This window comes from Typha angustifolia, chromosome 15, assembly GCF_048772165.1.
Source record: "Typha angustifolia cultivar Huaian chromosome 15, ASM4877216v1, whole genome shotgun sequence".
In the NCBI taxonomy this organism is placed as follows: domain Eukaryota; kingdom Viridiplantae; phylum Streptophyta; class Magnoliopsida; order Poales; family Typhaceae; genus Typha; species Typha angustifolia.
The window spans coordinates 16,057,329-16,085,285 of NC_133253.1; the positions used below are offsets into that span (position 1 = coordinate 16,057,329).

At 37.1% G+C, this 27,957-nt stretch overlaps 6 protein-coding genes across 7 annotated transcripts; 3 read left to right on the top strand and 3 right to left on the bottom strand.

Annotated features, from left to right (window-relative positions):
* The first annotated feature begins 1,415 nt into the window (after positions 1-1,415).
* LOC140777587 (GDSL esterase/lipase APG-like) lies at positions 1,416-3,687 on the top strand. The gene is made up of 5 exons (XM_073121798.1): positions 1,416-1,760; positions 1,900-2,030; positions 2,532-2,765; positions 3,051-3,306; positions 3,488-3,687. The coding sequence occupies exons 1-5, from the start codon at positions 1,490-1,492 to the stop codon at positions 3,682-3,684; spliced, it is 1,089 nt and encodes a 362-aa protein (XP_072977899.1). The 5' UTR covers positions 1,416-1,489; the 3' UTR covers positions 3,685-3,687.
* A 1,015-nt stretch (positions 3,688-4,702) lies between these two features.
* LOC140779047 (protein CHUP1, chloroplastic-like) lies at positions 4,703-7,516 on the top strand. 2 transcript variants are annotated; one of them, XM_073123994.1, is made up of 3 exons: positions 4,703-5,197; positions 5,416-6,159; positions 6,411-7,516. In XM_073123994.1, the coding sequence occupies exons 1-3, from the start codon at positions 5,045-5,047 to the stop codon at positions 7,335-7,337; spliced, it is 1,824 nt and encodes a 607-aa protein (XP_072980095.1). In that variant the 5' UTR covers positions 4,703-5,044; the 3' UTR covers positions 7,338-7,516. The 2 variants fall into 2 exon arrangements, with proteins under 2 accessions (XP_072980095.1, XP_072980096.1); XM_073123995.1 differs by having other exon boundaries at positions 6,417-7,516.
* Positions 7,517-12,215: 4,699 nt separating this feature from the next.
* On the top strand, positions 12,216-13,654 carry LOC140778425 (1-aminocyclopropane-1-carboxylate oxidase 1-like). The gene is made up of 3 exons (XM_073123125.1): positions 12,216-12,410; positions 12,499-12,713; positions 12,902-13,654. The coding sequence occupies exons 1-3, from the start codon at positions 12,309-12,311 to the stop codon at positions 13,464-13,466; spliced, it is 882 nt and encodes a 293-aa protein (XP_072979226.1). The 5' UTR covers positions 12,216-12,308; the 3' UTR covers positions 13,467-13,654.
* A 1,142-nt stretch (positions 13,655-14,796) lies between these two features.
* On the bottom strand, positions 14,797-17,465 carry LOC140778613 (uncharacterized). The gene is made up of 2 exons (XM_073123414.1): positions 17,039-17,465; positions 14,797-15,069 (listed from the first exon to the last, which is right to left on the bottom strand). Exons 1-2 carry the CDS (start codon positions 17,358-17,360, stop codon positions 15,026-15,028), a joined length of 366 nt encoding a protein of 121 aa, XP_072979515.1. The 5' UTR covers positions 17,361-17,465; the 3' UTR covers positions 14,797-15,025.
* An 878-nt stretch (positions 17,466-18,343) lies between these two features.
* Positions 18,344-22,053, bottom strand: LOC140779343 (nucleosome assembly protein 1;2-like). The gene is made up of 12 exons (XM_073124367.1): positions 21,877-22,053; positions 21,734-21,777; positions 21,557-21,652; positions 20,757-20,849; positions 20,078-20,168; positions 19,927-19,988; positions 19,585-19,769; positions 19,310-19,487; positions 19,180-19,223; positions 18,807-18,996; positions 18,685-18,702; positions 18,344-18,580 (listed from the first exon to the last, which is right to left on the bottom strand). The coding sequence occupies exons 1-12, from the start codon at positions 21,947-21,949 to the stop codon at positions 18,524-18,526; spliced, it is 1,131 nt and encodes a 376-aa protein (XP_072980468.1). The 5' UTR covers positions 21,950-22,053; the 3' UTR covers positions 18,344-18,523.
* Positions 22,054-23,473: 1,420 nt separating this feature from the next.
* On the bottom strand, positions 23,474-27,737 carry LOC140779811 (uncharacterized). The gene is made up of 7 exons (XM_073125091.1): positions 27,463-27,737; positions 27,225-27,349; positions 25,591-25,680; positions 25,086-25,138; positions 24,403-24,505; positions 24,116-24,231; positions 23,474-24,014 (listed from the first exon to the last, which is right to left on the bottom strand). Exons 1-7 carry the CDS (start codon positions 27,644-27,646, stop codon positions 23,966-23,968), a joined length of 720 nt encoding a protein of 239 aa, XP_072981192.1. The 5' UTR covers positions 27,647-27,737; the 3' UTR covers positions 23,474-23,965.
* Positions 27,738-27,957: the final 220 nt, after the last annotated feature.

Below are 27,957 nucleotides of genomic sequence, written 5' to 3' on the forward strand. Positions count from 1 at the left end.
AGCATTTAAACAATCCAGACAAAAATTATCATGAAATTCATAATTTCTCGTTCTCTAAAAATGGTCAACGGTAAAACTATTCCAATTGAAATAAAACAGAGCATTTCTTCTGGCCAACTACTTTTGTGAGCTTTTTAAGTCAAAATTCTAATGATCAATAAACCGTAAGATAGGAAGACAGAGACAAACAAACAAACAAACAGAGATACAAAGAGAGAGAGAGAGAGAGAGAGAGAGACGGCCACTGTCGAGGTTGCCGTCGCTGTAACGCCGTCGCTGTTGAGAAGAACATTATACCTGAAATATAGGATTTGATATGCATATCTGACAAAAGAGAATGAAACTTTCACAACAAAACTAATCTATAGATAGTGTGATATGTGAAAATAAAAATAAAAATGAAGACTGTTACCGTCTTCTAGTTTTCTTGCAAGCATTAATTTTGTGGAAGGGCATGCTCGACCTACTCCTTAACAAAAGTGGGGGAAGGCTTTAAAATATTCACGGCTATACAGCTGATCACGGATACATGTCTTAATCTACCAGCTTATATGTCTGCTAGCTAGCTAAAACTCGCATAAGAACGCAATTTCGGACGCATACGTGTGGGCATATATATGTCTCACTTAAGACTGTATGCATGTTTGCATGCCTTCAAACCTCCATGAATATATTTATTTTTCTTCCCTTGAGGGTGAAATGAGTTGCTTTCTAGGAAGAGTACATTCTTCTTGGTGTCATTATTAGTCTAAACTAAAGTAAATCAACCAGTCATGTATGTTAACATGAAAGGGTTTATATAAACTGGTCTAATAACTCAAGTTTTTAATTATCTTTCGACTGATTTGAAATTCTAGTTTCATCAAATCCTCTGTTTGAAAAATACGACGCTGAGTTGTAGTTCACGAGTTAAAACTTATAATATTTAGCGTAATCCCATGCCAAGGCTGCCAAGTACAGTGACAGTAGTTAATTCTTGCCACAAGGACTGCAGATGATCTACTAGCATTACTCCCATAGGATCATCCTCCTGAAAACTTACACATTGTTGTACTTTTGGGGCCCTTTCGAGGATTCTATACTCCCTTGCACTACTGCAACATTTATCGATCACTGAACGAGGACTTGGGTGCTGGATTTTTTTTTTTTTTTTAAATTCAATGCAACAGGCAAGACCATGTTCTTGATTAGGCCAATTTGCCTCATTTACACTGCCCAACTACCCTTGTCCTCCCTAATCAACCAAAATAAATAGTCACCTTAGTGGTTGAGGTGAATAATATTAGATGGGAGAGAGTGCTGTCTCATCGTTACCCAGTTAGCCCTACCACCAGCTTGTTCACATGCATGCCTTTAATGCGTCCGAACAAACTCCATGAACTATTAGCATATATATATATATATATGCATAATTATATACTCTCATTAGATCTTGTACTACTCTTGAGGCCACTGCATTAGCCACAAGAGAGAGAGAGAGAGCACAAAAATGGCACGGAGCAATGGTTGTGCTATAATGCATGTGCGGGTCTTGTTGGCTTTGGCATTCTTCTCCGTAGTACTTATCGTCGGAGATGCGCAATCGTCGGCGACGCTCGTGCCGGCGATAATATCATTCGGCGACTCGAGCATCGACGTCGGGAACAATGACTACCTCTACACGATATTTAAGGCAGATTACCCCCCTTATGGAAGGGACTTCAAGAACCGCGAGGCGACTGGGAGGTTCTGCAACGGGAAATTGGCAACTGACATCACTGGTTGACATACCCACTATACTCTCGCATTTTGATTTTAGTACTGCTCACTTCGGCATACATTTATCTTTTTCTTTTAATTCTTTTGGATACCTCTGGCACTGATGCGTAGGAAGTGAATAACTTTCTTTTTTATTTGCAGCTGAAACCTTGGGATTTACTAGCTTTCCACCGGCATATCTGAGCCCACAAGCATCAGGGAAGAACCTTCTAATAGGAGCTAATTTTGCCTCTGCGGCATCTGGGTATTATGACGAGACTGCGTACTTATATGTAAGTCTTCAAATAGAGCTAAGATGGTAACTTGCTTTGAACAATGCCTACTTCTTGGTTTTGATCTGAATTTTATATTATCTCAATCTATTTATTTAACGCTATAATTATTTATGACCCAATAATTTAATTATGACTTAAATAATCAGTTTGCCACCCGAGTAGTCAATTTATAACACAAAAAACTCGTTGATAATATGAGCAAACACATTAATTTATAATAACATCATCTAGTAAGATATTTAGGTTGGCATTATCATGATTTGATCCGATTACGACCCATAAGGTATTACCAAGTGCGGCACATCAATAATTAATGCATTAGGATGTGCTTTAGGCTAACAATAGCAACACGGATTACCGAACTCTCAGCTGTCACAAAAGCTTATAAAACATACAATAAATATAACAATGATGTTATCTAGTTCTGATGCTTATATACACATATGTGACATAATTAACCACTTTCTTCTCTTCTTGGACATGTTAATTGGCATGCAGCACGCCATCCCCCTATCCCAGCAACTGGAATACTTCAAGGAGTACCAGGTTAAGCTTGCGAAGGTGGCAGGAAGCAAGACAGCAAGCTCCATCCTTTCTGATGCATTGTACATAGTGAGCACAGGGAGTAGTGACTTTCTTCAGAACTACTACATCAACCCATTCCTCAACAAGCACCAATCACCTGATGAATACTCTTCCATGCTAGTCGGCATCTTCTCAAACTTCATCAAGGCCAGTATACCAAACCATATATCTTCTCTTCTCTTCTTTCTTTCTTGCATATAACCACCAATAATTTAACCTTTCTGGGCGTTTTTAAACCTCCTCTGATATCATTATATCAAATTCCTTGAAATCATAGCTTTCAGATTTCACGAAACTAGGATTTCAAATCAATTGAATTCCACACAGATTAGTGCAGGGGATCCCAAATAGGGTATTAATTAATCTCAGTGAAATAGCTAGGCAAAACCCAATGCACCCAAAAACTCATATGGAGCTATTCCTTGCATACAGGACTTACATAGCTTAGGAGCTCGAAGGATCGGAGTAACCTCATTGCCGCCGTTAGGGTGCGTCCCCGCCGCGATCACGCTCTTCGGTTTCGGAAGCAACGGCTGCGTCTCGAGGCTCAACAACGACGCCAAGAACTTCAACAAGAAGCTGAATGCCGCGACGAACTCGTTAGCAAAGCAATTCCATAATCTAAAGATCGCAGTGTTCGATATCTACCAGCCTTTGTATGATCTTGTCATCAATCCTTCAAGCCAAGGTACGTAACGTACGTACGTAAGATTATTGTGGAGAGGATTCTATAACAACAAGAAGGTTACAATCATATCTTAATAGGGCGGGGCCAGCAATTAAGGTTAATTAATAAATTAAGTACTTAATTATAAACCTAAAATAAGACTACGTACGTATGGTCTCACAGTTGCATGGAAATGGATCAGGTTTCTTTGAGGCGAGGCGAGGCTGCTGCGGCACCGGAACATTTGAGACGACGATCCTACTCTGCAACCCTAAATCCATCGGAACATGCAAGAATGCTACTGGATATGTCTTCTGGGACAGCGTTCATCCTTCGGAAGCTGCGAACCAAGTGCTTGCAGACTCTCTCCTCTTAGCAGGCATTAACCTTATCACCTAAAAGTATTATTAGTTAGGGTAGTACCAAAAAAAAGGCCCTTAAAGTTATTGCTTATTGGGTCTTGATGAAGATAATAAATTGTGTTAGTAATCTAAGGACATAATTATCAGTTCCGATGTAATGCTTCTGTATCATATATATATATATATATATATATATATATATATATATATATATATATATATATATATATATATATATAGTTATTTATAAGAGGTTGTTTCGATTGGAGAATTAAAGTTGGGTTGATCTGGTTAGTTGAACTCAGACATATGTGGGTATTAAATTTCTTGGTAAGATTTGGCTAAGATTGGTCTAATTAATATGATATCAACTGATGGTTTACCTTTTAAAGAGATCTATCTAGTAGTTAGACAAAAAAAACCACCTCTTGTTAATCTATGGGTGGTAAGCATGCCGTCAATTTCATCCTTATTGGATCCTAATGGTCATTGGTATAAAAACGATTAATAGAAGAGAAAACTTATACCGTGAGTCATAAGACTCTCCATGTATTAATGCAATTTGCAAAATAAATATTAATCATCTGTATACAAAATAATTGTGGAGAGATCACCATTAACTTCACTCATTCATCATCCCTTATAGTAGTTAAATGTTAAGGGGATGTCAATGTCAATCTACAAGAACTCGTAAGAAACAAGAGAAGAAAAAGAAAAAGAAAAGCATTTGTGAAGTACGTGCATGACTTGATCTCTCTCCTCTGAGGGTGCGTTCAATTTTTAGATTGGAAGACCTATTAGTCAAGCCGAAACTTCTGCATCCCTGGTTGCAGGAATCTCATGCATTCAACTCGTCTAGATTCTGGGAGCCAATCAACGGTTGCCATGTAACAGAAGCAGAAAATTCCTACAGTCAGAGTTAAACACTTCTACTGATTGGCATCGAGTGTGAATGTGTGATGATCCTCGTATCTCATAAGAGTTACTATCTATAGGTTCGATTCCGTAGATGCTAAAAATAGATTGGATAAGTCTGCAACGTAAAACAAGATAATCTCCGGAAGAACAAATTTAGGAGGGATACAAAGGTGACAGTTTTGAGAAGGAAGAGAGGCGGCTAAGTTTGTTTGTAACGAGATCGAGCGACCTCGATCCACGGGCATCCATTCACCGTTTGCCAATCAAACAAACCCAATGAACCAACCAAAACCTCGTCTCTCATTTCTTGTATTCGAAGAGGAGCTCTCTCTTGGATACTCCAATTGGGTATCTCGCTCGGGTTGTGCATGATTAGATGCTCTCTCTTCACCTCCTCCTCCTTTTGCTTGTAGATGGAAGATGAGAAGAATGGCCTTCTCTTTAGTTGGTTTAGATTCCTCGCGTGATCAGGTGTGAAGATGGAGTTGACGGTGAGAGGAAAGAGAGAGGTGAATCCTCTTCTTCTCAATCTCGGTATTGCACTTGCTCTCTCGTTGGCAGGATACTTCTTCTCCCAATTCCGGTGGCCGCCTCGCCTTCGCCCTCCTCCGCCAGGTGATGGCCTCAAGAATGTAAGAGTCGAAACTGTCTTTGATGTTTATGTCTTTCTATTCTTCTTATTATGAAAGATTAATTATATAGCGGAATTATATATATACTGTACGTGGACAGATGATAGATAAAAAAAAGCGGAATGTTAGAAACTTCATAAGATTTTCAATGAACTGGTTATGTAGAAGAATGTTTTGATTTGTCTGATTGTTTGTGAACTGGGTTTTAATCCTGGAAGGAAGAAGCTTCTGCAAAGATCACAAATGACACTTCGACCACCACTTCCACCAGCATTGTGGGGCTGTCACCAAGCAGTAAGGCCAGAGGAGATGAAGAGGGATTCCTCTTGCCAGAATTCGATGATTTGGTGCTGAAAGAGTTCGAGGCAATTGGAGGCAACCACAAAAGTAGCACAAAGAAGTCAGAGATGGAGCAAGAGGTTGCGCATCTCCGCCGCTCGGTGTTGTCGCTAAGAGAGAGGGAGAGGTGTCTTGAGCTCAATCTGCTTGAGTACTATGGTATGCAAGAGCAAGAGTCTGCAGTGAGAGAGATGGAGAACCAGTTGAAGATTAACAATTTAGAAGCCAAGTTGTACTCTTTGAAGGTTGAGTCCTTGCAATCCGAGAACCGAAAGCTTCAAGAAGAAGTCGCAGATTATTCGAGAACGATGGCTGAGCTCGTCGCTGCAAGAGGGAAAATTAAGCTTCTGAAGAAGAGGTTGAAATCAGATGCAGAGCTGACGAAGGATAAAATAGCTTCGCTTCGTCAGGAGATCGGTGTTTTGCAGCAAAGGGAGAAGAGTGATCATGAGATATTAGATGATGCCGAAGTGGAGGAGATGTTAAAGAGGCTGGAGGAGTTAGAAGATGAGGCTAGAAATCTCAAATTGATCAACTCAAATCTGGCACAAGAGAACACAGACTTGAAGCAAAAATTGGAGTCCATGCAAATGCTCCAATCTTCCATCCATGAGGTTGCAGAGGTAAATTTATGTCTGTCTTATTGAGAACATCTTTTAATTTAGCTAACTTTAGTTTCCAACTCTTGTGCTTCATTTTGTTCTTCATCCATATAAATGTTCATTACACCCGGACAGAGAAGGGCATGCATTATACTCGGGTCTTGGCAAATTATGTACAGGTTTATCTCCTTAGACTAGTGTTCAACCATATACAGATTCTCCTGATCCTCTGTTCGTTTGAAATTCTTAAAATTGGCGGTGATGAATGTCAGATGCAGGTAGAAGCATTAGAGGAAGTTGATGGCTTGAGAGAAGAAAATGACAAGTTGACCAAGGAGATTGATCAGCTCAGAATAGATAGGTGTGCTGATGTTGAGGAGTTGGTATACTTGAGATGGTTGAATGCTTGCTTGCGGTACGAACTACGGAACTATCGAGCTCCTCCAGGAAAGACAACTGCGAGGGATCTAAGCAAGAATTTATGTCCCAAGTCTGAAGAGATGGCCAAAGAGCTCATAATAGAATATGCGAATTCAAGCACCGATGAGAAAAAAAGCTTAGGCCACACAGAGTTTGATTCAGAAAATTCTACTTCTTCGCCGTCATCCACGGTAGAATCTGATGATACACCCACTGAAATCTCCTTCGCAACAAGGCATGGAAAATCAAGCAAATCGAAATTTTTCAACAGGCTGAAGAAGGCGGTATTGGGAAAAGAAATTTTCCACAATTGTGCATCTGATAGAGCTTCAATAACCTCTGATAATTCTGAAAGAAGGGTGTCTATCTATCACTGTTCTATTGATGACAGGATGACAGGAGAGTCATATGATAGCTTCTCTTCTTTCATGACAGACCATGTCACTGCGGTGGTAGACGAGCGACAGCCCAATAAAGATTCCAGGTCTCCCATCTATGCTAGACACTCTTTGGATATCCAGAGAAATAGGAGGCTGAATGCAGAAGAACATGGAGAGGAGAAAGGCAAACATTTTAGTGATGATATTGGAACAGACTATAGATACAAGAGAATAACCTCTGGTGAGGGAGAATTAATCGGTTTCGGTCAGAATAATCTGTCTCAGATAAATGAAAACGACATATCTGAGAAGGTTAAGCTGAAGAAATTTGCAGCTGCTCTGAAGAGGTCAAGAGAAGCAACAAAGTTATGCAGGAGATCTGCATGCCTCGATAATTGATGTTCTACTGTTTCATCATCCCCTATCTATCTGGATGTACTTATTTTTGGCCAGAAGTGGAGAGATGGCTAGCATTATAGATGCTTGGAATATGATAGGAGAGCAAAACCATGAATATAATCGAGATATAGTCATGTAGATTTTTACATATCATGAAGTAATATTCTTCCAACTACTTGATATGCATTCCTAAATGGGCACCATCTGCATTTTGCTTTCCATGCCACAGTTTATGCTTCAATTTGGCTCTATTTCTTCTGTTTGTGATTCTATTTTCCTCCCTCCGATTTCAGGAGGAAGAATCCTAAAAATCAAAGGTAATGAGATGTTTTCATACCGTAGTTGGGGGCAGTAAGAATTCTAGCTAGTGGGTAAAACACAATGATTTATAGTTATTCTTCTATATCTTTTTCAAGCACTTATTTTTTTATTTAGATTTAGACTATTATGATATTTAGATAAAATTAGTATAATAGTGAAATTATTGTACTTAAATGTGACGTGAATTATAAATTAAAACAGAGGAGAATTGTACAATTGCTTTTGGAAATAGATGAGATTGATGGATGAAGTACTAATACATAATATTATTTAAATTAACATACTTGTGCTGAGGTTATTTGTTTTTAAGGAGAAAAGTGCTTGCTAAACTAGTTTTAACATGTAATACCTACTTTTCCTTAAAATATGATTACAATTTACCTTCTTAACCTGTGAATGACATGTTATATCGGTTTTTCATAATACATGGTTAAGAAATATTAATAATTATTTGGACTAATAAATTTACTACTTTACTCTTTTAACCTGTGAATGACATGTTATATTCATTTTACCTAAAACATGGTAAAAAAGAAAAAAAAAATTAGCACCAGTTGTGATTATTAAAATTATTATTTTGTCCTTTTCTAACCTATGAATATACTTACCCAATATTAACATTTATGTTGATATATAAAAGAGAAAATGACATTAACCAAATTACTTAATACCCCCCGCCACTCATTCTTTCCTCTTTGTAGCTCCATCACCTTCTTCTCCTAGCCACCTCTCCTTTAGTCGCCGTTGCTACCAATTTCTCTTGTCTTACGCTTGTATTCTATTTATTCTTACTCCAACTGGGTGGTTTGCCGGAAAAGATGGAGCAAGTCGAGTATCTCGACCAATTTTTATTTGAGGATCAAAACTCTCGCTTGGGCATAATGAGGTGATGAAAATGATGAAAAAAATAGATAGAAGAAGATGTTGAAGGAGACACAAATAATTTAAGTATTTTATAAATTAGTTAGTATATTATAATAAAATATTCTTTTGCTGGTAGCGTTTAACTAAAAATTATAGAGAAAAATGAGGAGTCAAAATACAAAATTTTTAAAGACAAGATGTGAGCCATAAAATATGTAAAATATATTGTGTGATTTATAATATTCTTTAGATAAAATTACTATTATTATCTTGAATGACATATTATACCCATTTTTTCTAATACATGGTTAAAAAAATATTAATACTCATTTTGACTAGGGTGGCAAAAGTTGACTCAACCTAATAACCCCACAGGGTAACTTAACTTTTAAATGAGTTTGGGTCTAGTTGGGTAAAAGTCATAAACAAATCAACATGTCTAACCTGATTATTAAATAGATCGTATTCATGTTTATTATCTCAACCCAATTAGCTTGTTTATGACCCCCGACTGACCAACTCATTTGTGACATGATAAGTGATTTATAACCCGACTAACCATTTAACGATCCAACTAAACTAATCTGTTTATAACCCAACTAACATGTTCATAACACACACAAAACTCATTTATAATATGAATATATTCGTTTACAACCCAATAAATTATAAAAGTTTGAATAATTTGGGTCACCAGATGGTCCATTTATAACCTAGGTAACATATCTAATAAATAAACTGTGTTTATGTTTGTATTTTCATGACCCCATCTTATTGTCACCCCTAATTTGTTATACTAAATTTATACTTGTGAATGACATGTTATACATATTTTGCCTAAAACACAGTTACCCAAAATTAACACACATCTTATCGATAAAATTATAACTTTATCCTTTTAAATTGTGAATGACATGTTATACCTATTTTTCTGAAAACATAGTTAAGAAATTTTGACACCCATTTTATTGTTAAAATGGTTATTTTGCCCTGCAAACCTGCTTTTGATATATTTTACCTATTTTTCCTAAAACATAATTAAAAAATATTAACACTCGCATCTAAATTTACTATGTTAACCTTTTAAAACTAGTTTCGCATATTATACGTATTTTTCATTAAAACATAGTTAATAAATATTAACACCCATGTTGAGTGCTATAATTAATATTTCACTATTTAACTTGATTTTGACATCTAATAGTCATTTTTTTTTCTAAAACATGGTTAAGAAATAAGAATATACTTAAGTCCTGAAGCGTGGCTGGAAATTAATTTTGAACCTATTATATAGATCAAACTTGAGTTAGCCAACTTTCTAGTGAAACATACCTTGCGAGGCTCCATTAAAGAGTATTTTGACAGCCCTAATGAAATTTATAAGCGGCACTACTACTGCTATTTGACCCCTCGTTTTGGTTAAGTTAGTATATCTATCCATGAATAAAGAATAAGGAGAATCTATTGTAGATCTCCTTAATTCATGGGCATGTTAGAAAAGATGGATTTGTCTCAATCCACGTAATAAATAAAGGAACAGACAGCCGCATGGGGGACGGCGAGACCTGGTGAAGAGATCATAGGGAGTTAGTGAGTGCTACGAGTTAACGTGGAATTTAGAAATTAGAGTTACCTTAGTCATCCTTTATGGATGTATGTAGTAATTGGCTAAATATTTCTACTATGGAATTAATATATGAGAAACAAAAAAGAATAACCCCAAAATAGTAAATAGGTATAAGAAAAAGGATAGAATAGAAAGAGAAGATAATGTATCTTTAAAGCACTCTAAGTAGATTGAACGCTACTCTTTCTATAATGGTATTTGAAGCGGTTTATCGTAATTCTGTTAGGGTTTTGGCAGCTCTTTTCCTCTTTACTTCTAGTGATGCTCTTCTTGTGGTCACCCGTGTTTTCACGTAATTTTTTTTTTCTTCTCTTTTTCTCCTCTCTTCTCCTCATGTCCCTCTTCAACCCCACTCTTCCTTCGTTGTCTTTTGTACCTTACCTCATTTTCATCCTTTTGCCTTTCATAGTCGCCCACATCCCAATGGCATTCATTCGGCTCCACCTCCTTGCTGTCAGATTCACTTTCTCGCCCTCCTTTCGCTTATTGTCGACCCCATGCCAACTTTCGTCCTTCATTATCATGCCATTGTCACACCATTGCCACTATCTACCTCCTCTCCCACCTTGCTACCATGACCACTCTTCACGCTCCCACCACTATCACTATTGAAGCATCTACCACGGCAACTGGCCTTTTAAATTTTGTTTCTTTGCTTATTTATCTTTGCTTTGATTAATCAATGTAGGATATTGAAAGTGATTGCTTCAATGTCGATTCGAACCCGCTAAGGCCACCACGAGTGATGGCTTGATCTTAATTGTTTTATTTACTTATATATTTATTTAATTTACTCTCCGGTGTATCTTCATTGTTGGAGTATTAATATTTCTTTAAGTTGCGAGGCTTATTCAAACTATTTTATTATCTTCTTTTGTGTATCAAGTTTGTAATCTACTTACTAGTACTCAACTAATTGTAATCTTTTAGTTTAAAATGAATTATATATATCTTATCTATGGGAAGCAATTCATTTCCCATCCCATTCTACTCATAGCAATCAAGCACTTATCCGCTAGCAAATTTCAGATAGTAATTCTAGTCGGCAGCGGCACATCTTTTATGCCTCATTGCCGACAGGCAGGGGCATAATTTAGATGTAATCCACGGAGTAGAAGAAATTGGATTGGTTTTCTTACGATGGTCCAGAGAAGATAAGTGCATTACATCACATATGGATAAGAATACTAAATCTCCAATAGCCATTCGGAAAGTGGGCCACAGGAATTACCTTAGGATTTCTATCAGAAGCTGAAACGGAAATCTAGAACAAAATCAAAGTTTTAGGCCTTGTTAATTATTTATATGTTTACTTATAATCTAAAATAATAGTATAAAATCTAATTTTAATAAATAGTATTTATAATCATTTCTGGAGTGAAAGGAGAGTTAGATTAAAAGCCTCGGAAAATGTTACTCAAAAATAAAATAAGAAAAATAGCGTGAGGCTGACTCTAGCTATATTATCTCTGTGCTTGACTTCAGAATATCGTCTCAATGAGGTGAATGTCAAGGATTAAGAAAAAAGATTCTCCGTGATACTCTCTCTTCCTTGGAAAATTTCAGGCTGTCCTTTTTATAAGATCTGCACGCCATAACGAGATCTAATTACAAATGCATAATACTCTGTGAAAAAAGAATCAGACAAGGACAGAAGCATGCACCGACCAACCGCCCATCTGGAACGTAGTTCCTATGGGTGTCTACTGATGGTGGATTTGCTTTACCTGCCCATTGGAAAATAGACCTTTCCCTGGTTTCATTCCTAAGCATGCATAGTGAATCCAGTAGTCAATGGAGCCATGAATTTGACGTACTCTTACTATTTTCCCTATAATCCTCCCCACTATTATAAAACCAAGTGGATAAAGTGCAATCCACATGGAATAAGCAACAAAAGGTACGGAAATAGATTGTCTCCGAAGAAAGTTGGTGGAATATAATTAATAAATCTTATGGCGACGATGAACTGTATTTGGACCACACACTAGAGTAAGTAGCATCTTATTCTTAATAATGTGAGGTGAGGATTTCTCTTTGAACTATAAATAGAGCTTGTGGGTGTGTCAACTATGTGTGCCTAATTGGCTTGAGAACTTATAGCGCCTGGTGAGTCGTTTGAGTAAGTCTAGAGCAACCAAGTAGAGAGTGTGGAGAAAATGGAGATCCCAGTGATCAACCTCCGAGAACTAGAGGGAGAGAAGAGAAGCAGTACCATGTCGCTCCTCCACGAGGCGTGTGAGAAGTGGGGTTTCTTTTGGGTAATTAGTAAGAATAGACTGCAATGGTTTGTTTACTTGTCCTTTTCTTGTGTTCATGAGTTGATTTTATTGCAATATGACATGGCAGCTGGAGAGCCACGAAGTTGAGGAGGAGTTGATGGAGAAGGTGAAAGGGCTGGTGAATCAGCACTATGAGGAGAGCATGAAGGAGAGTTTCTACAACTCAGAGCTGGCAAAAGGGTTGGAACCTCGGAAAGAAGCCTCGGATGCTGACTGGGAGAGCAGCTTCTTCTATCGCTATCAGCCGGACTCCAACATCGCTGACATTCCACAGATTCTTCGGTAGGTCTGCATTATAATGTTGGTCAAGAAATAGAATTTTCAACACACTTACACACTAGAATAGAGTGACAGGATCAACTATAACAATCAACTCTAAATCATGTACCGAGTAATTCAAAGCCACGTTGCTTTAATTTTTGGTGAGAAAGAAGCAAACTAACAGCATTAATCCATCTGAACATCTGCAGCGAGGCAATGCAGGAATACGTAAAACAGTTGATCGAGTTGGCCGAGAGGCTTGCAGAGCTCATGTGCGAAAACCTTGGATTGGAGAAGGATCACTTGAAGAAGGCCTTCTCTGAACCTTTTGTGGGCACAAAGGTGGCAAAGTATCCCAAGTGCTCTCAGCCAGAGCTGGTCAATGGACTCCGAGCCCATACCGATGCCGGTGGGATCATCCTACTGCTCCAGGATGACATAGTCCCAGGTCTCGAGTTCCTCAAAGATGGTGAGTGGTGCCCAATACCTCCAACACAAGGTCATAGAATCTTTGTCAACCTAGGTGATCAGGTGGAAGTGGTGAGCAATGGCATCTACAAGAGCATCCGCCATCGTGTCCTGGCTGACAAGAATGGGAGCCGCCTATCTATCGCCACGTTCTACAACCCTGGACCCAATGCCATTATATCCCCAGCTACAAAGCTCGTTTATCCCGGTCGTTACCGTTTCCAGGACTACCTCAATTACTATACCACCACTAAGTTTGGAGACAAAGTAACTAGGTTCCAGACCATAAAGGAGATGTATGTATGATCATGGACTAGACTGCCTCATCTTCAATAGAATAGGAGAAGTTCTAAGGCATGCAGAGATATAGTTGGTGATAGAATGGAGTTCTTGTGTCAGCAGGGTGATATCCATATTGTGGATAGTATGTTTGTGTTAACAATGTTTGGGTAATAAGCAAGTCTGTTTTCTTGTACTCAGAGTTACTATAAATAATATATGTTATGTTTATCATCATCTGATGCTCTTGGAATCAAAAAGCATAATCATCGATAAATGTTTAACAGTTATAATCGCTTAACCTTAACAGTACTTAATCTTTTGACCCAGAATTATAGGTGGATTAATCTTACCATATTCAGAAAATTCTAGTATACTGCACAAGAACAGCTTAATAACATTCTATTAAAGCATAAAAAAAACTAGAAGAATTGGATGATATTAACACGTCGCTACCTAAGGACCTAACCATTTTGAAATACTGGAGAATTAGAAGGATTGAGTCCAAAGTCGGACCAAGAAAGATAATTAATGGATCTGATCCGACAGTATAGAAGAAAAAAAGTCAGACGAAATCAAAATCATTTTAGTGCATTGATTTAGATAATAGCAATGGCAATTGATGCTTCATTGATCATGTTCCTATTACCAGTCTGACAAGCAAGTAAAGAGTTCTGTCCAGTATTGTGAAAACTGACAAGCAGATGTCCTACGGAGGTATTAAGCCTCAGAAAAATAAGCTCTTTCATGCAAAGATAGTTATTACAAAGTTGATTAATTAACCAGAGTGCTAATCCTCATCAAAACTCTTCCAAATTTTACATTATCTTAGCCTAGCAGTTGTGGATTTTGCAAACATGACAAAGACCGGAAGAAGTATCCAAGCTTCCTGCTACTCAATTAGATATGCCAAAAGGCTTTAAATATTTTAAACATCTTAATCTTTCTGAGTTTCTCACCACCAAAAGCTTTTGCATGCATTGAAGAATGTGATCAATTGCTTTCATGCTCCTTCCATGGAATCAAGCAACCTCAAATAAAAATTGACTAGTAAACCAAACTAATTAGGTGCTGATCAGATAATCGTACTTGATTAAATAGGACGAATTTGGTAAACCTCACTTTAGATTTCAGAGCGCATAATATCTGTAGCACAAATCAAGGTCGCAATTTTTAAATTAATTAAAAGCCCAGTTTGAACCTGCCCTCTGAGCTTGAGTATAGTTCCATGTTTGCCGACCCAAGTTAGAGTTTTATAGTATCTTACACAGCTGCTCAAACCTCTTTGCAGATTCACAAGAATCACTGAATCAGTCGTTTGGAATCCATATAAAAAATATAAACGAAGACTCAGGAATAGATCGTCTCAGTTGCTACAGATGGGAAAAAGATCATTGTAGCATATCAAGTGCATTGACTCAATTTTAGTGCCACTTTATATCAAAGTTTCCTACAAGCTATTGTTCTTTCATACATTCCCTCTTCGTAAGGAATGGTTACAAAAAAAAGTTTGCAAAATGGCCTAGAAAGGAATACAACAACCATCTTGTCCAACTAAAAATCCAGTCAAGATACAAAAATATCAATCAGGATATAGGAATCGATTCTTCTGCTCCATCCTCTCTGACATCTACAGGATAAATATGGCAAGTGAGAGAAAGCTTGTGTCCACATTATAAATATAAGTACAGAAATACAGCATGTTTACTACTACAAGATAGTTTTCTGTTTGTATCAATCCAAAATTCAATGATTAATGCATTGATGTATCGTATCTCTTATATGCTATAGCAAATAAATTAATAGAGCTCTACCAGGAAGTGGAAAAGAGAACACTGTGTACAGTAGAGGCGCATGAATAATTTTTTATGATGAAGGTTTACAAGAAAGATTTCTGGATTTCTTTTAAAATTAGTTAGCTAAGAAATTAAGTGCAGTTATTTCACATTTTGACACTTCATTTGCATGTTAGTAGTAGGAAAACTCCCACTGGCCACCATCAAAGAGCATAACCTATGTTCTTTGAAACAATGTGCCTACTAACTCGTATTTGCAACAATGCTTGGAAAAAGACTACCACTATTAATCCATCAATACAAGATATCCAATAGTGAAATCTATAATATTGTTCACAAAATTATAATATTAGAGAGCTTAATGATATTGTTTAGTGAATTATTGCACAGAAACTTCTACGATCATCTGTTGCCGGATATTGCATCCTAGAACATACCTCCTCTGTCAAAACACCTTTAGGATTCTCCCACCAATTTATTTTACTCTTTGAAAAATACTTTTGAGTATGGTGAATAAAGGAAATAAGAAAGGAGACACAGAAGATTGATACCTTTTATTCTAATGGCAAATCAGAAAGAATTCTAAAACCTACTCAACTTGCAGCTTTACCTTTCTAATAAAACTACTGTAATAGATGACATGAAGTGGCAGCCATATATGGATTAAGAACAAGAAGCAATTTTAATACTTAATTACTTGACTATCATTTGAGCATGCTCCCTCCATGGGAAGGCAATTTGGACATAGGGTACGAGGCTATAATAATGTATGAAGTCGGGAATGGGAGGAGCGTCTTTGTAAGAGTTAAGTTACAGAGGTTAAATCATATGTCAAAGAGGGATACTGGAAACAATTTAAATCCACAGCAAAGGACATGGACAAATAACTAGAATCCTCCTATTCTGTCTTTCTTGTGATTCACTTGTTTTATATATAATTGTTGTCATATTTTAGCATGTCGCAGATTAACCTCTATATCTCATCGTAATTAGCACATTTGTAAATGTCATCCTTCAGATGGAAAATTCGCAATTGTTGAAAAAAAAATGCACTAACTCCATATTCATAGCCATAGACATGTAGGATATGTTTGGAACCAATTCTAAGTGGAATTCAATTGATTTCATTTGGAAATGAATTCCTCTGTTTGGAAAATAATGAAACTGAAATGAAATCCATCTAATCACGTTGTTTGAAGCAAGGTAGGAATTCATTTCATTATATTCATTTGCCCTATTATACCCATGAGTTTCAATGAGAATGTAACAAATTAAAGGTTAGTTTTAGATTTGGAAATGTTAACTTATGTGGCAAATGAATTCCATCCAAATCAGACATCAAGTTATCGGATTTCATCACATGCACTGAAACTCATCCAAATCTACTGAAATCAATTGAAATCCACTTATTTGGTGATTCCAAACAGGGTGGTAGTTAGAAGTAGCAGAAAACCAAAAAGTGGAAAGCTAGGTGAGATAGTGATCAAACATCACCTACTTATCATCATAGAAAATTGTACCTAAATTTTTAAATTCTCAATCCAGAACTAATGAAGCTCAATAAAAGATATCAAGGACGGTCCCAACAACACCACGAGCAATGTTTTATGGAGTTGTATAAGAATGTTATCCAGAACAGAAACTGCACCAAAATGACATATTTAAACCGATAGGAGAAGACAACCCACCAAAAGAATCAAGCTTCTGTCAAGATTTCAACAAAGATCACCTCCAGAATCCAACCAAATGCAAAACCCAACTCAAAATTTCAATAAAAAAGGATCTAAACGTGAAGAAAACTACCTCTTTTCTCGGTGGTGAGAGGGAAATCGGAAGCGGAAGGCTCGCCCTCCCCGTAGATAGCGCGAAGGCGGGAAAGCGAGATCGGCGAGGAGTCGGAGGAATCGGCGAGCTGGAAGAGATGCTGCCGCCACGACCACATGGCAGTGGACATGCCGGTGTTAGCGGCGCGAAGGGCAGACCTCTCCGACTCGAGCTCATCGATCTGATGCTGCTGCTCCGCCGATCGAACCCCTAGGGCCACGAAGGAGCCGAGGAGTAGGAGATGGATCACGTTCTCCTTGCTCCCGAAAACCCTAGTCACCGCATTTCTCAAAGCTTCCATATTTTCCTATATCTTGCCTTTTTTTTTTCACTTTTCTCTCACTGCTGCGAAGTGTTCGACGCCGTTGTTGTCTTCTCTCGCATATATTATGAGTTGGGAAAGACGGAGTAGAGAATAGAGTTCGCATGAGATGGAATCGGTGGTTTTGACTTTTGCGTTGGGGTTTGGTTTTTAATTACAGAGGAAACTACATTTTACCGCATATGGGCCATAATTCTAAATTCGCTTTATCATCTATAAATTTATTTATATTACTGAAGTCAAATTTAAAATTAGTTATAATTAAACTGTATTAAAAATAATACCGATCAAAATTTATATAATATAAAGATATAACAAATATATTAAATATTTTTATTATTTTTATTATCTAAAATTTTATCGGTGTATCAGTCTCTGATAAATATCTTCAACCTATAGATTAATTACATATAATAATAAAAAAAGTAACCAGTTTTATTTGATTATAATCAAATAAAATCATAAAAGCTAAAATGTGACCTCCCCTTAGTAATAATTTCAGAATATAGAGGAAGACTGGGGTGCTTATTCTGGATTCGTATCTTATTGGAATGCAAAGTATTCAAATATTTAGTTTAGTATAGTAATTATACTAATTTGGCTTATTTTTTTTCACTTTATTTTGCATCTTAAATTTGGATTAGTAGAAAAATTAGACATGGGTATATCAAAGGACCGTTATGGCTAGTAAAATTCATTAGCTTTGGGTATCAAAAATATGGATGAATCGGTTGTTGGATACGTTGAGTTGTTTACTCTTTAATCATGGGTTTAGAAGAGCAAACTGAGCTGTTGCACTGCACAAGAAGAGTAAGAGAGACATGTACTCATGGCTATCTGAAAAATAATATGCATTGCACCATATACTAACTTTCCGAAGTCACACTACAATTCGAAAAAAAAAAAACACTTCCAGCATTTTAATAACTATCTGCAATAACCATAAAGCATGAGATGGAAAATGACTAACAAGCCTGAATTCCGAAATCAACAGTCCAAGACAAAAATTCCAGTTGCCCATTCCCACAAGTCTAACTTACATCGGCAGCAAGGAATCAGACTTGAGTTGCTCACCCAAACCCTCAATATAGATATGTTAATCAACAACCAGATTCAACATGTACTTCCCCACATAAATTAAGTTACTGTTGCTTGCACTCGGCTGGCCGCTCCCCTTGTTGACCTTCCACTCCACCCTTCTGGAGTTAAAATTAACACCTCATTTAGACTACAAAGTATTGATTGCAAAATTTAAAAGACAAATGATGATTGTCTTGCCTAAGACAGGAATAGTATGTTATACCTTATGAGCAGCTGCCGACTGCTTGGGGCAACAAAGTACAAGTAAATCAGCAAGTGCGTCGAACGGAAGAATTTTGACACAATATAACATATCAAAATCGTTAAATAAAGTCAGACGCATACCTTCTTCCTGATCTTGGGTTCTTCCTCCTCATCATCATCCTCGTCTTCATCCTCATCTTCTTCCTCATCATCATCTTCTTCCGCATCGTCATCCTCATCTTCCTCTTCTATGTCAAAATCATCCCCTTGAACAGCCTCGCCCGTGAACCATGAGACAGCATGAGGTATGATTTTATCTCTAATAGTAGACCTGCAAGGCAAGAATACCTTACACATGATGAGAAGGTGATTTATTTTTTCTATCACACTAGAGATATCAATAAGTTAGTCATACACCGCATCCAACAACAAAGAGATGGAGGACCGGTATATAGCATCATGCCTTCTCCGTTCTATTATCAGTAAAACATAGCAACCTCTTAATAAAGCTTACCCAATTTCATAATCTTGCTCCATTTGACTCTGTAGCTGCTCCGCCTGTTCCAAGGACAGCCATGAGATAAGTTCAAAAAATGCTAATGTAGTACCCTCTTTTCTGAATCAAAAAGGTCATGTCAACTTACAGTATCTTCATCAATATCCTCATCATCATCAGGGACTTGTGGAGGATTAAAAAAATTAAAAAAGCTCTCACAATTTTCTGTTTTAGTAATGGGCTTGGCATTCTTCGAACCCTTTTTTGGTTTCTTCTTCAAAATCTTCTGGGTCAAGCTTTTCCCTGGATACCATTCTATTTCGGTCCTAAAATACAAAGAAGAAAAATTCTCACCATAAATAAAAATGAAACAAAAATAAATTATATCCAATGTAGACTTCAGCACTGAGAAAAAAGAATTACCCTATTGCTTTCTCTAAGATCGGCTCATCATCATCAATCATGTGATATGTTTTCGTCAAGACAGAATTCTTAAAATAAGGGTTTGTATCAAAGAAGAATTCCAGCTTGAAACCCTTAGGGTTGTCAATTCTGCACCACTTGATGTCTTTTATATACTTAAGAGCTCCCTCATCACGCTCTTGAATCTAAAAGAGAACAATGCAATCGAATTTCACGAAATATAAACACACAGATAAAAATAAGATTAAAATACATCTAGATAAAGATTTTTTGTTTTTGCCAAAACCCTGTTTCATTCAGAATATAGATAGAGATCTATATAGAGGAAGTAAACAAAAGTACCTCCTCAGCTAGAACTTCATTTGTCTTCATAGCATTGAACCAAAAGTCTGGCACCCCTTTTGCTGAAGCAAGAAGAAACAATGAGAAATGGCAACCATAAAGACAGGATTGGAAGAAACGAATTCTCTTTTTCCAAGTTTGCTTTATAAACCTTCAGTAGCTTTATCCTCAGTAGAAGCTTCCTCTGTTGTTTCATCTGTAACACCTTCAACTTCAACTACTCCATTCACAATTTCGTATCTCTACACATTTATAAGCAAACTACACTATTAATACTACATATATTGGTTAAATGATCATAAGTGGTTTGACAGTCAAACAATGCAAATAGGGATTGTCGGATAGCCTTTTTGAGCTTTCAGCACAAGACAATGGCATGTCACCCAAATAAAAGATAGTCTGATGTGAATCAATAAAGGTGATTCAACAAGTTCCCATCCTAATAGAGCCTTAAACAATGAAGTCCTATAAAAGATCCAACAAGCCTCTTTATAACTCTGCTTACTGCCAATTATCAATTTTTATGAACTTGATGTGACGGTAAGTCTTGCCCTTGCATCTGAGAGGTCATAGGTTCAAGTCTAGGCAACAAGCTCTTCAAAAAGACGGGTAAGAAAACATAGTACCCTCCCAGACCTCACGTAAGCAGGAGCCTCATCCATGTGGGCACCCTTTTTCAATATGCATTTCGGGGAGGAAAGCATAAAGATTAATAATTGCTCTAATTAGAACCTCATCCTTGCTATCAAATCTCATAGGAAGCTACCTCATGGTAGCCCTAAAATCACATGGCTCTCCAAATAGTTATCCAACAATGCAAAAGGTCGTACCTTGGTGTACAATGGCTGATAAAGTTTCTGATATTTAGCTTCAAGTGCAGCTCTTTCCTCAAAAAATTTTGCCTCCAGCTCATCATGTTGACTCTGGAAAACATGATATAAATAAAAATTTTAATCAGCGTGGTAGAAAAAAGAAATCAATTTACAGTTTGATAATCCATGTTTACACAACTGGTAGAGCGATTAAAAACATAATGAGACATTGATGTAAGCAAATCATGATTGTTGTATCTTATTGCCATGACCCTTCTTAATTCCATTACATCATCAAGCTATAATTTATGATAAACTTCCAATCAATCATAAGGTGTTCTCATCGTACAATAGTGCATTATCTTACACATCCTTACTGAGCATTTATATCAAAGACAAATATGGGTTTCGAATATGTTATTTTCTTTTCACTCCTGCTGACCAACAACAATACACTGACAAAGAAATGATTGAACACCACACTAAGAGAAAAACACAGCAGAATGCAGGAACAACCCTTAGGTTAAATGGGGAGAGTGGAAAAAGGAAAGAAATAGATATAGTGTACAGAAGGTTCCAATCGTAAACAATCAGTAGATTCTAGTTAATAGCGTTACAAACAACAAAATCTAGTGACGAGCAACAACACGGGACTTTAAGATGAGCAATGAACAGATCAGATAACAAAGGAAAAAGAATATATATATGAGGCGTCTAACAGCAGAATAATAGCACAATCCATAAAACTTAACAGGAAGCACAAAGACGAAACCGTCCAATGAAAAGAAGGTAAAAGGCACTGCACATCAGAAATAGACCTGGATCTCCCTCAACACCTCGACGCGCTTCCTGACCTTGGGAGAAAGGGCCTCAAGCACATCGGTGTGCTGCCCCGCCAAGCTCTGTAGCTTGTCCTGCAAACCAAGATCCCACATTTTTCAATCATACCCAAGAAATTTGACCAAACTGAAGCAAAATAAAGCTAAAGACCTCACCTTTAGAGCATTGACAAGCCCCGCGCGATCCTCCGCGCTCAAAGCTAAACACGACGAGCACTTCCGCAGATTAGAAACAAAGAGGAGACACAGTAATATGTATGACGAGATCTAATCGACGAAAAGGCGGGAAAGAAAGAAACCAGCGGTAGCGGCGGGAAGGGAGGAGCCGAGATCGGAGAGGTCCAGGATATCCTGCTTCTTGTTGCCGCTCATGGTTGCTCGCCGGCGCCGCTGCTCCTCGAGGGAAGAAGAGGTGGGAAAGAGAGAGAAACCCTAGAGAGTTAGGGTTTTGGGCGAGAGGGGAAAAGAGGGATAGGATGGGGGAGATATGGAAGGGTTTTATAGCTGGGGGGAAATCGCGGGTGTAGGTTTCTATTTTTTTTCCCTTTTTTCTTAAATTATATTTATAATTTAATATCATAATTTTATCTAATAGCATAACATATCCATCACTCTCTATTACTTTCACTCACTCAAACAAGTAGTGGACACATATACCCTTAAATTATCTAATAATATCACTAAAGTCCATCCCTTATAAATTATGTTAGAAAAATAAATAAATAAAATATTAGCTAACTAATTAGATAGACAACAAAAACTTTAATTAGATAAGAACAATTTAGAGTTTAATTATTTGAAGAAATTATTATAAAAAAGGAGAGAGAAGAATAGAGAAAGAAAATAAGGTAATCTTTGTCTACGATCTTTTTAGGTCTCTACTCACCTCGATGGTTATGTTACGATGTCCTTCGAAGCATATATACGATAAATAGACTCCTGTAATTATGCTATATTTACTTGCTTAAATAAAAAAAATTCACGCAGTATAATTAGCTCTTTTTATTTATCTGTTACGGAATCGACTATGGATCAATTCCCCCTTTCATTTGGAATTCATTAAATTAGTTAAATTTTTAATTTTTCTAATAAAATATTAACAGAGAGAGTTTAGTGATACAAATAGATAATTAAAGATTGTATGTGCTCTTTTTTTTTTTTTTGAGAGTAAAAATGATACAGAGAGTCAAATATAATTAACCCAAAAATTTACCACCTATATATTATAATTAAAATTGTCTATGTGCCAAGTCTTTCGTTTGAGATGTTTATATAACTTGCATATTTATTTAGGAAAAATATGAATATGATATTTACAATATATTTTCAGAGATACGTAGGACAAGAAAAGGTTTAAATATTCAAACAAATTAAAATCAAATTTTATTTTTACAATATATTGAATGATAGATTTTAATCAACATGGAATGGACAAATCTAGCTCCATATCCCGGGAAAAGGTAAGTGAAAGGAGACGTTGGATTCTGCTTCATTGTTGGAATCCAATGCCGTGAGGAAAGTAACGGTGATAATTAACTAGATATGAGATCAAAGAGACTTGAGAGAAAAATTCAATAGGAGGGCATATTTTAATCATATGAGCAAACACTAGATTCCTCACTAGAATCTTGCAGCAGATGCGTAGTTAGATGCAAATAATATCTTTTTTAGGAAAAGAATATAGATTTGCATTGATCATGCGTAGGATCAAGAAAGTAAATTTAGTTCAAGTGATGAAGGTTAGAAACTCCATTTGCCAAATATTTGGAGTTCCGAGGACTTCGAAGAAGCATTGCATAAATCTCAACTCGACTTAGCCTGATCTAGTATTTAAAAACTCGGCCTCTTTTGGAACTTGGAATTGGACCTACATGTCAGTCTCAAAACAGAAAGGAGAGAAAAGGAATAAGCCAAGTGGATTTGATTTCAAAATTTAGCACACTAAATTGATGTCACAATGATCGTGTTGATTAAAATCAAATAATCAACATCAAACCTACTTTAAAACAATTGAATTTTGATGTTAAGCTCTCACAAGAATAAGAGAAAATATTGGCTGATCTGAAGGAATATAACACCACATCTTCACAGTTCTCTCTCTCTCTCTCCTCTCTCTCTCTCTCTCTCTAGGTTCCAAATATCTCTTGTGCAGTTCTTTGAAAGAGCTTCCTTGGAGCATCTATCTCCTTATCTAATCTCCATTCTTCCAAACTTAGTACATATGGGACACACCTTCTCCAGTTGTCCCTCGATTAACTTTCCTCATTTTGCAGTGCATTGACATATAACGCGTCGTGCACTTGCGCATTGCAATGGTTGAATCACTCTCGGTAGCATTTGACCATGCAAGTCACTTGAAGATTGCGTATATATAGCAGCACAGTGCGCTCACTGCAACGCGGGTTGTTGAGAATTGGCAAAGTTACTTGTTCTTTTCCTGTCAAGGGTTGTCCATATTTTCTCAATGAATGCAAGGAAAAGTATTATATGAAGGTCACAGCTAGAAAATTGGAAAGGTATACCGGAAAAAGGACTCACCGAAAGTTCATGCGGAGCTCATCTGCAATATGGTGTGAAGAAGCACCTGTGGAGAACCCTAGCCTAAACATGAGCTCCTCCAAGCGTTCCACGTTGGTCAGGTACAAATATCCAATCTATTAGAAAAAAAAGCATCAGAGATCACAAGTAAGGATAGCCATACTATGTCATATAGCAGTGATCAGTTGTCTAAGTATCGATATGGCAAAATTGAAACTATTGAAATTAGTGGTTTATCCTTTTATTCAGAGACACTTGCAATATAACATCAAGTTAGTAACTATTACCAGTGTTTCAAGTGAAGAGGCTCTGTTATAGACGGCTACACCGGCCCGCTTTGTAGTACGCGATTTACTGGTAGCAATGTTTTTACCCCAGCGAAGTATGTCCCTGTGTGAAGATTTCAGAACAATGATGTCGCATATGCATTTATAACTAAAACAAAGAGAATCTTTTTATTTCAACATGAGGAGATAATTAATAAACACCTAGTTAAAACTATGGTTAGTCCTAACTACAGGTTTATCTACCAAAACTAAGCAATTGAAACTTTCTCTGCTCAAGCTTTGAGACACTTCGACTTCGTTTGACACTTAAAAAATATAAAATGAGAAAGCAGCCAGGTGCCACATGAAAACTGTACATTTTATCGGCATTAGAGAGATAATGTCTACCCACAGAATTTTTAGTTTTTACGCTTGTACCTGCTTGATGTAAAAGCAAAATTAGAGTGAGCCCAGTATCAGAAATGCTTGCATTAGGCTAGTTCTTGTGGATTCTGGGAAAGGATTAAGCACTCATATTTAACCGAAAGAAATAGGAACTTAACAATAACAAGTCACGGATTCCAGAAAATAAAGTTTTTCCAAATCCGATCTTTAATAAATGAAGAAACTTATATTCTATGCTAGCTACACCAGTGAATTTCAATAAGCCTTGAATTAGAAAGACAAAAGGAAATTGTGCCAACCTTTCTTCTTCAGTTAAGTAGTCCTCATCAAGAAGCTTCTTAAGCAATACATCCTGAAAAATATGAAAAATATGATAACTGAAAACCACTGTAATTTCAGGAATTTTAGCAGACAAACAAAAAATGCTAATCAAAGAAACAATTGTAGAGCTACTTAATAAAATGACAAAAGGAGGTAGAATTGCTGGAAATTGTACATGATATTTCTAGTTAATTTCAAATTGTCAAAATGAATCAGTTTAGAGAAGGCCAGAACAAAAGGTGTTTCTGTATAAGCACAGAGAATAAAGATTGTAGGGATCAAGCAATGTGCAGGAGAGCAAATAGTGCAAAGCATCATTTAAAGGTTCACATAAACGCAAGAATATGATCACAGGTACAAAAATAAATTGGTACATTTGGCAGGTCGACTATCTAAATAAGCAAATCATGATAGTAGCACTCCCAGGTGTGACCTATCATTGGCTTGTTAATTGCTAAACTGAGCATGTACTTGACGGCATACCTGTGCTTCACAGCGAACCACTTTCATAACACGTTCATTATACTCATTGATACTTAGAGGTGGAAACAAGAAGTGTCTTCGCGCATATAGCTGCAAATATTCAAGAAAAAATTTAAATGGCGGAATTTATGAATGAAATACAGATTGAATTCCCTAAAAAGCAAAACCTTAAAGAAAGCAATATTGCTTACAAGTAGCCAAAGAATTACAAAAACTGCAGCTTGGTATATAATAGTAATACTGCCAAAGAACCTTAAAAAAAATGATATAAACACATTGTTCAATGCAGTCTAGTACATTTGGGATCACCTGCAGATTAAGATCAGTATACAGTATCATGGTTTTGGCAATCTGTATGCTAAATTTTCATACTGGTTTGTTGTTCTTCAAAGACAAACCTTTACACAAAATATCAAGTTAGGATTTAGGAACAACCAAATTTCGTATACCTGAGTGGAAAAAAAATCATTTGTACTATCAGAAAAGATGTTGCAAGGTAACCAAGAATGACTTTAGCTACTTTTATGATCGTTAGCTAGCTATAAACTGAAAACGTCATTTGTTGCACTCTTCCAAGTTCACATAAAAAGTTTATAGAAATCGCATTGTGTCAAGCTTCATGGTACATTATACATACAAAACAAATTTCACCTATAAGAGTAACATCAGAAACCAAACAGTAGCTCCACCTTATGACCAACCACCCACACTTTGGCTTAGCTCAACTATCATCAAAGGCATCTCTCAAACTGGAGAATCCATGATTGGTAGCATGGATTCCCAGGAATGTGAACACCATCTGCAATTTGTTTTTGAAGGATTCAAGCCCCAAAAGGAGTCCAACTAATATCACTTCCCAGAAGCATCTCTCACATCCATCTAATTCAACAGTATTTACTGCCTCCATGCAAATATGTCTATTTGACAGGATGAGACTTTGTTCTTCTATATGTAAGACACAAACAAATATGTGAATATCTTGTTGCATATTGTAATACAAACAATGAGAGTCTTCTGTCCTATTATGGGTCCATAACATCATTAACTTATTTGGAAGTCAAATTTGATGAAGTTTGCCAATTAATAAGATTTGTTCCTGAACTAAAGTGTATCCATCAGATATTCCTAAAATGAGCATCATGAAACATGCTTAAGGAGATCATATGAGAAATGTGGGAAGTTTAAAGTGTTGTCAAGCAGGTTCCAAAGGTCTTATGTTATAAATAATAATGCATTCCTTGTGGACGTCATATGTTTATCTATCGCCCTTGTATATCAATACCCCAAATCTCTACAAAAGCACATATCAGTTGACAGTAGTACAAATAGCCCTAACAGCATTAACAACGCACTGGAATATCCAAGTACACTTAGGTTCAGGAATCATGAGTTCCTCCATAAATGATACTGCTTTATGCCTTTATCTCTGTATTACAAGACAAGTCATAACAATAATGCTCAAAAAGTTCATTAAACGATGCCTACATGAGAGGACCAATACGGTAGCTGACAGTATAAACACTCGAGAATGAAAAGTGGCCGGAAAAATTAAAACTTTACTATATATAAGGCAGTTTCATGCACTCTGATTATTAAAAAAAAAAAAGGAGTTACAATCCAACCCAGAAGCCCACCTCATATATGCAGTCTCCCAGGTACGCCAAAGACGCCGCGTTGTAGATCGATCGAGGCTTCTTCACCTTCGGCGCAGACGGCAACCACCATCTCTCAAAACCCAGGTATCTCTCACCCACTTCTCCTATTACCCAAGAACCCCAATTAAAATTGCACAAAACTGCAATAAAAATGGCAAATGGGGTCCGATGGAGGAAACCGAGCGAAGGATTGGAGAAATAAACATCAAGGCGGTACCTTTCTCCTCCCTCTCTAAGAGGGCAGTCCTCGGGATGGCGGGAGCTGTGGAGTTGGGTGTGGGAAGGCGAGGAGGCGGCTTGGGGGTAGCTTTGGGGAGCCTTAGGGGCTTAGGCGTGGGGTTGGTGTCCCACGAGGCTCGAACGCGGACTAAAGAGTAGGCCATGGCAGTGGCTGCGGCCATGGTTTCGTGCTCTAATTCCTCCTCCGCTTTCAGTCCCACGGGGTCGGGAAGACGAGGTTGAGATATTCCCCGCGGATAAAAGTGCCCGATAGGATGTTATCCTCTTGAATCCGGCACTTTCCTGTGGCTTTTTGCATGTACACCCTTCAAATAATTTTTATTTACATGTCAGTGTAATTGTGCATATTGCATATGGTATTATGGTATACCCCTCCTGACTAGATTTCCATATTAAAAGGATAAAGGTTATTGTAGGTGGATAAGTAATTCTGGCAATTGATCAGAATTACATGTTAGGTTGCAGATTTGAC